At 41.8% G+C, this 13,459-nt stretch overlaps 1 protein-coding gene across 1 annotated transcript in view; it reads right to left on the bottom strand.

Annotated features, from left to right (window-relative positions):
• The window catches only part of KIAA0753 (KIAA0753 ortholog), a 60,954-nt gene that overhangs the window by 35,939 nt on the left and 11,556 nt on the right, over nucleotides 1-13,459 (bottom strand). The window contains exons 2-4 of the mRNA XM_073616742.1: nucleotides 6,084-6,179; nucleotides 1,372-2,056; nucleotides 807-913 (exon numbers count right to left, since the gene is read on the bottom strand). Coding sequence (XP_073472843.1) covers nucleotides 807-913; nucleotides 1,372-2,056; nucleotides 6,084-6,170 — 879 coding nt within the window. The 5' untranslated portion in view covers nucleotides 6,171-6,179. The remainder of the gene's footprint in view (nucleotides 1-806; nucleotides 914-1,371; nucleotides 2,057-6,083; nucleotides 6,180-13,459) is intronic.

The following is a 13,459-nucleotide window of genomic DNA, read 5'->3' on the forward strand; positions in this document are numbered from 1 at the left end:
TTGGTTAATTGCTTCTAAAGGGATGCAGACATTGCAAATTTCCTCATTAGAATATTGTAAGTGCATCAGCTGATTATATTGAACAAAGAGACTTTAAATTCAGGAACCAGACTTCCAAGGACATAGTTGAACCTTTTCTTTTTTCTTTAAAGAACAGAAACCTACAAAGTTTGTTAAAATCCTTGCAATGTACACTGATCACCCAGAAGAGTTGCTTTTTTTTTCCTCCTCAACAAAAAAGGAATCAGTCTTTAATCATAGGAATACTAAAAATTGGGAACTCTCCTCCCTAAATGTAACACTGAACAGGGGTTTTTAATAAAGAGCTAATACAGAGCAGGAAAAAATTACAACCGAAGAGCTCTTGTATCTGTTTTTTAACAGATGACCTAATTTCCCAAACATCTGTGTTTCCAGGCAGTTTAGGTCATAATGTGCTAGTATGGAGTATGACAAACCTACTTGAAAACGAAGCCCTCCAGGGGTGCACTATCACCACTGAAGGAGCTTCCATCTTCACCCGGTCTTCCTTCTGGGTTTGCAGGCTTCGGCGATATGAATGGTAGAGCTGGCGGTGACTATTTATGGCACGACTTTAAAGGAACGGCACTGGTATGGTGTTCCTTCAGGCTGCATCTAAAGTAAATATCTTCTAAACTGTGCAGGTTTGGGAGAAATTTACTGTATCTATAGGTAAGCCTTATTACAGTCTTACCTATAGTCTTACCTATAGGTAAAAATCATACAAGGGAGTTTACTCCCACTTTAAGAAAAGCTGATCATTAAGGAATAACCAGATTTCTTACCTGTTGCCGCAGAACATAAAGCATTCTGCTAAATCTGGTTGCCCGTTCCTGCTGGCGTATTCGGCCCCTAGCCTCTTCTAAGGGATCCAAAGTATTTCTACTGCATTCTAAAAAAAAAAAAGTGATATCTAAATTGTTGTCCTAGGGTACCACACTAATGTTAATCAACAGAGAGATCTAACCACAGCACAGCTGTTTGTGGGACTAGTCATGTATGGATACAAACGTTTATAGCAGTTAAGCAGGCAACGACAGCCAAATGATTGTTTCCATGAGAATGGTCAGAGGATTGTGTTCACATAACATAGGGCAGATGTAAAAATAACATACAATACACTATGGAACAAGGAAAACTGAAAGCAATATTAAAAGGTTTTTTTTAAAAAAAAAAAAAAAAAAAAAAAATGTACATACATTTGTAGGGGAAAAAAAGTGATATTTATGTCACAGCAGCCTAAAAAGGATTGCACGGGATGACATCACTGCTGCACATGTGCAGGAGTGCACTCATTGAATATTACATAATATGTATATATTACTTATTATTTCAGACATCAAGCTTTACCTTTCTTGGCCAGTTCTTCAATTTTCCTCATGCAAGAATGCAGTTCTCTCTGCAGACGTCTTACTTCGTGCTCATTCTGTTCCACTTCAGTTTTTGGGATGAGACCAGGCCCGGGGTCATGGGTAGGGGGGGAGTCTGTCACCTCTACATTGTTCCTATTCTTGTCAGGTGTATACACATATACCAAAGCACCCGATTTGGTCATTTCTGGCTTTATTGAACGGTTAGGCTTCCTGTCCTTTACAAAAGTTCTGGCTTTAGCCTTTTCAGGACTGCCAATAATCACTCCTCTTCTGAATGGAGGAGAACGCGGTTTGTTTGGCTGTGATTTTAGTTCACCCTCCAACTTCTCCTGTAAACGCTTTTGTTTCAGATCTCGCTTTACAAGCCAGATAGCAAGGTTCAAGCGTTCTTCTGATACAGCAGAGAAAGCCATCGGGGGGGAGGAATTACGTTGCAAATCGGAAGATGCTAAATTCTCTAAAGATTTATTTGGAAGACTTGATATCTTTTCAATAGTGATGGGAGAAGGGTTTGACAACTGGGATTTCAGTTTTCTCTCCAATTTATCCTGTAAAAGCTTCTTTTGAAGACTTGAAATCTTCTCAATTATTATGGGAGAAGGATTTGAGAACTGGGTAGCCAGATTTGATGGATGAGTATCAACATTCAGATTAAAGCGCAGCTTCAAAAGGAAAAAAAAAACAAAAAAGGAAATAAAGGCAAAGAAAACTGCAAATATCAACTTCTTTAATTATGTGTAATGCATTTTTACAGGAGGTGTTTTTAAAAAGGAGTAACTATAACATTCAAACATTCAGTGCAGGTAAATCATTGCAATTTAAAACTCATGCAACAGGAAAATACACCTTCAGTGAATGTTCGTTGAATCTCATATTCACTGCTTTATAAATAAACCTCCTAGATTTCTTTTTGCAACTATACTTGTATTATTTATTGGACCAATATACAAGCTTGTTTAATAATAATCATGTAGCTTTGGCAGAAAAGAGATACACAGAGAGAGGTCTAAAGACTCTTGTTGGTTAGAGCCCATCCACATAAATAGGATAATATTTTATATACAGTCTTATATGAGAATTAAAGTGACAAATGCCTGAGGGAGTCTGGGGCATTTCCAGCCTTTTGCAAAACATGATTCTGTTTAATCCCAGAGTTCCTCCAGAGGTTTCTAGGGCTTCCTTGAGCAATGAGCATCTTCTGCCTCTCAGATAAGTAACCACTAACACCAGATTAACAATCTTGTTAATGGTTGTTAGGATGCAGAATGGTCCTAGCAACCAATCACCAGTTTGGTAATATGAAAAGTTAACTCAGGCAGTTCCAGATCCTAACCTCCAAACAGAAATGTCCTGCCTCCTGCTCTGTCGTGTGTAAGGTAGGAGAGTAAAGGGGGCAGAGGATACTGCTGTGGGAAGGGGGGGGGGGTGCAGGATACTACAGTAAGGGGGGGGTCACTACTGGGCGGGGGTGACATGAAGGAGCAGAGGACACTGGGGTGTGGGGACACTACTGTGGGGGGGGGACTGTAATGTAAAGTTGGGGATCTTGATGTGAAGGGGGAATGAGGACAGTGAGGGCAGGTTCACGCCTGAATTGCACAGGAATACATCAGCAAGTACATGCGTGATTCAGTGTGATGCAATTTTCCATCCATTTATTTGAATGGGCTGAAATCACACCAAATTGCACAAAAAAGTGCATGCTTTACGTTTCAAAAATGCACACTAAATCACATGGTACTTCAGTACCATGCAGTCTGGTGCAGACAAACACACTGCGTTTGTGATCTGCATTTGGGATGTCATTAAGAATATTCTGACATCCACTGGACATTGCACAGGCAGTGCTTTTTAAAACGTGCATGGAACACGCCTTTCCCGCGCTGCGTTCTGGTGTGAAGCAGCCCTAAGAACAGGATTGTGATATAGGAGGAGAGGGCTGTGATGTGAAGAATCTGAATCATCACACAAAAATGAGATTTGGACATCTGCTTGAAAAAAATTTTACCCATTGGACCACCATGAATTTTTAATTCAATACCAGATCTACAGAATCAGTCTTCTGAATTTTAGACAGGGTAATGCTGCCTTTCAACATCTGCAGTCTTTTCAGATACAGTCGACTATGGATAGGAACAATCACATGTCCAAGTAGAATCCACAGCACCTCCAAAAATCCCCTCTTGGGTAAAAGTCAATAAATGATTTGGATTTTTTCAGCTAATCACTACTGTCCTCACACCAAGATAATTTGAAATTGTAGATATCTTGCTTTCTCCCCTCCTAAGGAACAAACAGAACCAGAATAAAACCAATATACTTTATTCACTCAAAGAAGCAGCATGGGTCTCACGGTTTAAAATAGTTCTTAAACACCTGATTACAGAAAAGACAATCATATTAAATAGCGAAGGCATCTCAAATCTGATACTGCAATATGATAAGTAATATATTGTAAGATAGGATTTTTATGTAGGGATTATAACTGGGAAAATGTAATTAGGAGTGCTGCTTTTAATGTTCTAATAGATATTTTGGTAATTTTGTTCACCCCATGCATGTATATATACAAAATGATGTATTTCCATGTGTTATGCCAACCACAACTGCATTTGAAGAGGCATTTGTACTTTTTTCATTGAGACACCATCAAGCTGTCCTGGATTCTGAACACATCATGTGTGCATTCAAATTTGATGGCACCAACAACATTCTCTACACAGCCTTATAAAGGTTTACTGATACTATGGAAACTAAAGGTGCCGTTTCAGGAAAAACACAAAGGATATCCCAAACTCTGTAGTCAAAATCATACAACATTTCCCATCCAAAAACTCCCTTATATCATGCATTTACACGGGTTCAGAGTAATAAAATACCCCTGGATACACAGATTTCTTATTTTTCTAAATGCATTGAAGTTAAATGCACAAAAAAGTATTGTGAATGAAATGTTCTATAAAAAACTTATAATAGGATGTACTGTATATCACCACCTGTGTGAATGAGGCCTCCAAGTGCATTTCTAGGAAATATTTTTTTTAGGTTCTGGATAGAGTGTGGAAGGGTTAGACCCTCTGTCAAAATTGTATTCCTATCCTAGTCCCCATTGGGAAATGCACCCCTATTTATGTACTTGTGACCGCTGTCACTGAGAAAGAAATCAAGGAGCGATCCAAAATTTTGAAGTTGTCCCGAAAATAAGAGACAAGAGAAAAGTTTCTAAAAAAAGATACCTGTTCAAGGAAAACTCTCTAAAAGTGCAATGCCCGTCAGCATACCTTGAATGCAATGGTTTTGGGAAACCGTTAAATCAAAGCGTTTAGTTCTGTTTTAAGACCTGTCTCTCTGCTCCCATTTGCCTCCAAACATCTTGGATACCTTGCCCACAACTAACTGAGCTGTTATCTCAATGATAACGACCTTCTTGACCCCCCTACATTCTGGCTTCTGCCCACAACATTCCACGAAAACTGTTTTTCTAAAACTCAGCAACGACTTACTGCTGAATCCAATGACCACTACTGTATACTGGTACTCTTCCTTAATACAGTTGAACACCCGCTCCTCCAGGACTCTTTTTGGTTCTCCACCTACCTATCTCATTGCACCTTCAGTGTCAACTACAACTCTCTCTCTTCTTCCTCTTTCTGTTGGGGTCCCCCAAGGATCTGTTGTCAGACCTTTTTTATTTACTCTCACAACAATGCTTCCCTAGGCCATTTGATAACTTCCCACAGCTTCCAATACCACAATATCATCTCAATGCTGATGTATTACAAGCTCCTCATGTATTACTGATTTACTGAGTGACATATCAGTATTGATGTCACACCACTTTCTCAAACTCAGTCTTTCAAAAAGTGAACCTGTAATATTATCTTCCCCAATCCCCCTCTCCTAACTTAACCAATCAATAGCAAAACTATCAGACACACACACACACACACACACACACACACGCCAAGGTGCTAGATGTAATCTTTTGACCTCTCCTTCAGGCCCCACATCCAATCACTGACTACATTTTGTCACCTTAACCTCCATACATTTCTATCGACACTACAAAGCATTACCAATCCACTCAATGGTCTCGTGCCTCAACTATTGCAACTCCATTGTCGCTGGCCTACCTCTACATAGACTATCCCGTTTATCATAAATGCTGCTGCTAAACCCGTCCACCTTGCCAACTGATCTGCAGCTACTGCCTCTCTCTGCCCCTCTCCATTATCTCAACATATCAAAATACTAACTACAACATACAAAGCCATCCACAACTCTGTCCATAACTATATCACCAACCGCACCTTGAAATATCACTCCAATCACCCACGCCTCTCCTCCCAAGACCTCCTGTTCTTTAGCTCCCTCATCACCTCCTCCCATGCTTGCCTCCAAGATTTTTCTAGAGCCTCTACCATACTCTGGAACTCCCTACCCCAGCCTGTCCAGTTATCTCCTACTCTGCCCACTTTAGGCAATCCTGAAAACTAATTTCTACAGAGAAGCCTACCCACCTCCACCTAAAAACTGTGCTTCAATCTTTTTTCATCAGCCCTACAGTTTTTTTTTCTTTAAGTGGTACAATTTTTGTACCACTTGCCCCTCTCTTTTAGATTGTAAGCTCCATAAGCAGGGCCTCCTAATCCTCTGTATAACCCCTGCATCTATTACTTGTTTACTCACCTGTGTGTCTCTCCCATGACTTCTGAATGGCAGGCAGTGCTGGGCCCCAGAAAGAGCCGATGGTCCAGGCTGAGAGTCCAGAGCCATCCTAACAATCTAGAGAAATAACAAAAATGTTACGGTGAGACAGAGAACCTCCTAACTTGGAATGGGAAAGAGGGGAACTTTTTAGCACAAAATACTGTATACAGTCAAAAGACACCCACCCCAGTTATTTAAATTGGAATCACATATGTAAGTAATGCTGACATTTACATTAGATTTTCTTTCAGATGAGCAAGACTGATATCGGTTCCAGCTGGATTTGGAGTTTGTTCAGTGTCTGGCAAATCCTAATACCTAGGGTTGTCCCAATACCACTTTTTTAAGACCGAGTACAAGTACAGATACTTTTTTTTCAAGTACTCACCGATACCGATTACCGATACTTTTTTTAAAATGTCACGCGACAGTGTTTTTTTTACAATTTTTTTGTTTTTTTACAATGGTTTCTTTTTTTTCTTTTTTTTTTTTAGGGAGGAAGGGGGTGGATGGTGTCTGTGTGTTTTTTATTTTAATTTTTATTATTTTTTACAATAATTTTTTTGTATTATTTATTGTAATATTTTTTTTTTTTTTTTACTCAGCCCTGTTGGGGGGCTTTGTGAGATATCAGGGGTCTTAATAGACCCCTGAAATCTCCACCTTGAGACAGAGAAAGAGACCGAGGATAGAGATTCCCCAGTTCCTTTCTCTGCAGCCTCAGCTGCACTGAAAATGAATGGAGAGAAGACAGCGGCTCCTATCCATTCATAAACTGAGACATCGTAATCACAGGAGATTACAATGTTTCAGTTATGTGAATGGACAGAGTCAGTGATTACTGACTGTGTTCATACATCAAAGGAAGGAGGATGACATGGAGAGGGACAGCAGAACGGAGGGGGACACAGAGGAAAACTGGAGGGGGACAGCAGCAGAAAGGAGGGGGACAGCAGGAGAACGGCGGGGGACAGCAGCAGAACGGTGGGGGACACAGAGGAAGAAAGGAGGGGGACAGCAGAACGGTGAGGGACACGGAGGAAGAAAGGAGGGGGAGAGCAGAACGGCGGGGGACACGGAGGAAGAAAGGAGGGGGACAGCAGAACGGAGGGGGACAGCAGCAGAACAGAGGGGGACACGGAGGAAGAAAGGAGTGGGACAGCAGAACGGAGGGGGCATGGAGGAGGATGCGGTGACAGTCAGCGGTGATCGTGTGTGGAGGAGTTACAAGCCGCAAGGGGGGGGGGGGGGGGAAGCTTGTATCTCCCCCACTCACCAATCACCGCTGAATGTACAGGTATCGAGTGAAGTATCGGGAGCATTTGCCCGAGTACAAGTACTCGGGCAAATGCTTGGTATCGGTGCCGATACCACCCTACTAATAACCTTAACTGTAGGTATATTATGGAAATAGTTTCCATAATAAGAGTTGAGATTTTCATTAAAGCCTCTTTGCCTGAAAAATATAAACCACCCCCCTTTAACCCATTCTGCAAGGTTTAATGTTGTTCTTACCTGTCAAAGCAGATCCGCCAGTTGTTCCTGTTCTGATTGGTGGCCCCATTGCGGATATAACTTATTTACTTATGTTAATGCTGTCTTTAGCTCCACCCCAGTCTAAAGCCCAATTTATGGGCATTCCTGTGGGCGAGTACAGCCAGCACTGAGCTCCCGCCTCCTCTCCAAGCTTTATTTATTTTACTATTATGAATGAACAATCAGCCCTGTGGGGCTGTGTGATGCAGCTGCAGGCTTCTAGTAAACGTACAGGGCACCAGTAGCTTTATACCACAGTCCTGAGAGCAATGCTTGTTCACTCAAATGTAAATGATCAGTCAGTGCTGCATGGGCTGTGTGAAAGACCTGTGGCGGCTTATAAACATGCAACGCCCGTCAATAGAATGCAATGCACATACATTTTTTGAGCATTTTTATGCATGTGTTGAACAAGCCTATACTATGCTGAGCCTTCCAGCCAACATCTGCATTATTAGATTTTTCATTTTGAAAAGCCGGTATAAAAAAAAACAAAAAGAAGAGTTGAAAAAATAAAAACATTTTGGATTTAAAGCGAAAACTAAATCCTCCTCTCCTTTACAGCCAAAGGAAGCTGCCATTATAGCCTCTGTTTGATCTACATTTGCCATGGTGCACATGTGATCAGTTGTGACACCAGCCATTTGTTGGCTTGACAGTTCGACTACAGGCACAAGCAACTGTGACAGTTATCATTCACGGCATGCCTTGAATGTAACAGTTTTGGGAAACAGTTAAATTGATGGGTTTAGTTCTGTTTAAGGAAGATGTTTCACAAAAATGTTTACACTTTTAATAAATGTGGAATTAAACCCTCGTATACTTTTCAGCCAAAGAAAGCTGCCATCATAGCCTTTGTTTGATCTGCAGCACATGTGATCAGCTATGACACCAGCCACGCTTAGATGGCAGTTTCCTTGGCTGTAAAGAAAGGTTTAGTTCCGCTTTACATTAAAAAAAAAAAAAAAAAAAAAGATGCTTTCTATTGCTCTCTGCCTCCTCCAAAATTTGTATTTATTTTTTTTGCTGTGAGGGTTGCTATGTTCATCCTTCATGGTTCCACTGTATGTAGAAACATAGCCACCCTGTCTTGCTTAGTCCTGAGATAAACTATGGGATGTGTAGTGTGCTTTGCGCAGTGCACATGACTGCACCTAATGTGCACTGCTTCTTCCAAACAAACAGAAGTGAGGGGGAAAATTAGATGTTTGGGAGCTCATAAGGACAATACAAGGAAGAACAGCAATACAATAATATTTCATGAAAAATAGTTTACAGGGCCATAACATTTCATGTCACTTTAATCTCCCAGGGTACCAACTACATGTAGCACTGTCCTGTCGATGCTAAGTAGTGTAGTCAGACAGTTTTCCCACTGCTGTCCAATGACACTGCGAGAAAGGAGACTGATATGTGAGTCACAGTGCTGGTCTATGAAGACCAGCGCTGTCATTCACCACAGATTACAGAACCTGCGGGCTGTCATTGGGTGGACTCCCCTCATGACATCACTGCCATGAAGCCCTCCCAGTACCCAATTATAAAACCCTCACAGAGCCCAGCCATGGCAGCCCTCTTCCTGTGTGCACTAGTACTATCCCAGGCTTCCTCATTCAACACAACCCTCTACTCCGTTCACTATAAATGGATCCAGCAGGAGGAACAGGCTTTATGGCCTCCTGTTCAGGAGGCAGAGTCGGGGTCGGATCTAGTAATCCGGAAGCTATGGCATGACATCACTTTCTGGACTACTGGCATCTTAAAAGGCACCAGTTTTAAAAAATAAAGTATTCAAAAACACCGATCTTGAAGTTTTTGAATACTTTGAAGTGCAGAGGAGGAGTTTGGGGTCTTATAGACCCCCGATCTCTCCATAAAGAGTACCTGTCACCGCCTATTACTGTCACATGGGGCGTTTACATTCCTTGTGACAGCAATAACAGTGATAAAAAAAATAAATAAATAAAATGACAGCGTGAAAATTTTTTTTTAAACGTATTAAATATCGGCAAAAAATATCGGCAGGAGAGGTTGCCGAAATATCGGTATCATATCGACAATAAAAAAACGATATTGGTCGATTCTTAGTTAAATTGCTATGCGTTTTGAAAATTGGCTGCGGTGTGGATCCTTGTAAGGGACAAAAAAAAAAAAAAAGCAATAGACTTGTGTTGATGTGTGTTTCGTTAAAATGCATACATGTAGCATCATCACATCGATCACATCGCCGGAGGAAGCGACAGCAGAATTTTTTGCTGTGCTCTTGCTTATTTATCTCTGAGTAGCTCTCCATTGATATAATAATAAACCTGGTGGTTTTCCACTATGAAGTATTTGTCACTTGTTCTCTTTCCAGAATCATGATATATAGTGAGTGGAGGTGTTGATCAGATTTAATCCCTGCTGGTGTATCCTGTGGTTCCTGATCCCTTTGATGGGATTGCTGCTAGAGCACTCAGGCATCCATGAGGGAGATAAGACCTCCAGTAATCTGGGGTCTCTTAATTGTATGTGTGTCACCGGCGCAAAAACCACTACTATATTAAACGTATGTGTCAGGGTTGCTGCATTCAAAAAAACCCTTCATTGAGATGAGCTAGAAATACTGGTTGGTGTGTGTGAATGCGCTACTCCCATAATACCCACCACTTGCAATATTCTCTTCCTGTTAATCCAAAAAAATCACTTTGATAAAATAATAAAATATAAAATCATGTGCATAATCTTATAACTCTAAATCAAACAGAAATATGACCATAATCCATCCAGTACATGAAAAAAAGTCCTTCAAACGTGCTGCAAAAAATCCTTTGATAATTAATTGTGACTGGCGTGCTCCTATGTTCCTTCAGTGATCATATGTGACTGAGTGAAACACCTCCACCATTCAGATTGGCCACTCACCAGATGCTTAATTAAAGATGCGCCTTTGGTTCATTCAAGGGATAACCACTCCACCTAAGTAACACTCCTCACCGGCTAAACTTGGGCTTTAATGTTCCTCATTGGAAAGCATAAGGGACAAAAACGATCATAGCGCAATATGCTTAAACTATTTATTTAAAATTCACAGAGAAAGTATCAACTCACATTTAAAAGTGCCCTCGAGCCGGCACAAAGCTTATCCAGCAGTTATGGACGGGTACTAGGCTGTTTGCATGGTCCGCCTGGTCAGCTGACTGTCTTCCAGTTTCCACTCCCTGTCAGCATGCCTCATCTGCCCGCAGCTGCAAATTGAATGGGGGTAGAGACTGGGTGGGTGGTCCGCTGTGCAGTTACAATGGCAGTGAGTGTACTATCTCCTGAGTACCAAGCCCAGCATAACTAAAGAAGAGACTTCAGGCAGCAAGCCCTCCCCCACAGTGGTAGAACCCCAGGGCCCAGTTGCAAATACAACCTTTGTGACCCTGGTAGTTCCACCCCTGCTTCTCCTCCACTCATGGTGAACATGTTCCAAGATCTCCGTTGTTATGCAGGTAACTGCATTTTGAATGTGTTCCTTTTAATGATCCACGTTTCTAATCTTTTCCTTGTACACCACGGCTTTTAAGTGGCCCCACAAGTAAAAGTTAGGGAGAAAAGATCAGGGGATCTCACAGGCCATTCCACAGGGCCGTGGCAATTCACAAACATGGAAACTGTTCGTCCAACCATTGCTGCGCGTGGATACTGTAATGAGGTGGTATGTGAGTTTGTAAATTTTTCCTACATATAGAGGCTTTTGGGACACCCTGTACATTATTTCACACTAAGCTCAGTTTTCTTTAGTTTAACCACTTCCCGCCCAGCCGATACCAAAATGACAGCCAGGCGGTGGTTCAGTTATCCTGACTGCACGTCATATAACATCTAGTAGGATAAGCCACGATCGCGCGCCAATCGGTGGTGCGGTGTGCCGGTCTGACACACCGCAACACCGATCTCGGTAAAGAGCCTCCGACGTGATCAGCCGTGTCCAATCACGGCTGATCACAGTGTAAACAGGAAGAGCCGTTTATCGGCTTTTCCTCACTCGTGTCTGACAGATGCGAGCAGAGGCGAGCCGATCGGCGGCTCTCCTGACAGAGGAGAGTCTGTGCTGATTGTTTATCAGCACAGCCCCCCCGCGGATGCCCACAAAGCACGCCCACCAGGTATGCTAACCTGGACCACCAGGGATATGCCAATCAGTGCCCAGGCAGATGCCAATCAGTGCTCATCAGCAATGCCTGCCAGTGCCATCAATCAGTGCCACCCATAAGTGTCGCCTATCTGTGCCCACCAGTGCCACTTATGAGTGCCCATCAGTGCCGCCTATCAATGCCCATCATCAGTGCCAGCTCATCAGTGCCCGTCAGTGAAGGAGAAAAAACTTACTTATTTACAAAATTTTATAACAGAAACAAAGAAAAACTTTTTTTTTTCAAAAATTTCTGTATTTTTTTTATTTGTTTAGCAAACAATAAAAATTGCAGAGGTGATCAAATATAACCAAACAAAAGCTCTATTTGTGGGAAAAAAAAAGATAAAAATTTTGTTTGGGTACAGGGTAGCATGACCGCGAAATTGTCATTTAAATAGTGACAGCGCTGAAATCTGAAAATTGGCTTGGGCATGAAGGGGGGAAAGTGCCTGGTATTGAAGTGGTTAAAGCGTACAGGCTCAGGGCTAGAGAAAACTAAAAAAAAAATAGTTTCCTGTGTCCCCTGTTCACCCCACAATGCTGCACTGAGAAGGGATGTGGTACATTTTTATGCAGCACAGCTTGCAGTATGTCACCACAGAGTGCCACGGTGCACAGACTTGAATGAAAATTATAAAACATTAAATCAGATCTTCACACTGTAATACACCACACCACCCCCACACAACGTACACTTGGTGTAGCATGCAGGTTTGCGTGGATGCGCCTTAAAGCAGTGGTAAACGTTGGGTAAAAAAAAAACAAAAAAAACCTCTCTCTTCAAGGTAAAGGCATAATGTGCTAGTATATATTGCATACTAGCACATTATGAAAGACTTGCCTTGAAACAAATCCCTCCAGCAGCACGCTGTCACCGCTGCAGAGGCTTCCATCTTCACCTGGTCTTCCTTTCATGGCGCTTGAATGACCAAGCTGCGATGATGTCACTCGAGCACATGCGTGCGGGAGTCGTGGCGGCAGCACAGAGCTCTGAAGGAACGGCACGAATAAGCAGTTCCTTCAGAGCGCTAGCGCCGTTGACGTCATCGGCTGCTGCTTGCTACACGTAGGTAAAATGAATATCTCACGCACCGCTTAGGACAGTGGTAGGCAACCTTTGAGAGGTGGAGATCTACCTGAGCAACACAGAAGAGAGCAAAGATCACCGAGCTGCAGCGCCCTTTTTTATTCATTTTTTTAATGAACTAGCAAGGCCCCAATAAAAAGGATGGTATAAAAAAAAAGTTATAAAAATATTATAAAAAATGTCACTGTAAAAAAAAAAAGTATACAGTTGTGTGAAAAAGTATTTGCCCCCTTTCTGATTTTTTATTTTTTTGCATATTTCTCACACTTAAATGATTCAGATCATCAAACAAAACTTAATATTACACAAAGATAACCCGAGTAAATCCAAAATGCAGTTTTTAAATTATTATTTCATTTATTAAGGGAAAAATTAAAGTTACGTACCGGTAACGTCTTTTCCTGTAGTCTTTCAGGACAGCCACAATAGAGAGATAGTCTCCTCCCCTTCCTCTGGAAACACTGCGCCAGCCCATAAAATCTCTCCTCCCCTGCCAGACCTCAGTTCTTTCAAGAGTACCTCCGGCCGCTGGGGAGACACAAGAACACATTAATAACATACCAATCAATA

This window comes from Aquarana catesbeiana, linkage group LG02 (assembly GCF_042186555.1).
Source record: "Aquarana catesbeiana isolate 2022-GZ linkage group LG02, ASM4218655v1, whole genome shotgun sequence".
Taxonomy (NCBI): Eukaryota; Metazoa; Chordata; class Amphibia; order Anura; family Ranidae; genus Aquarana; species Aquarana catesbeiana.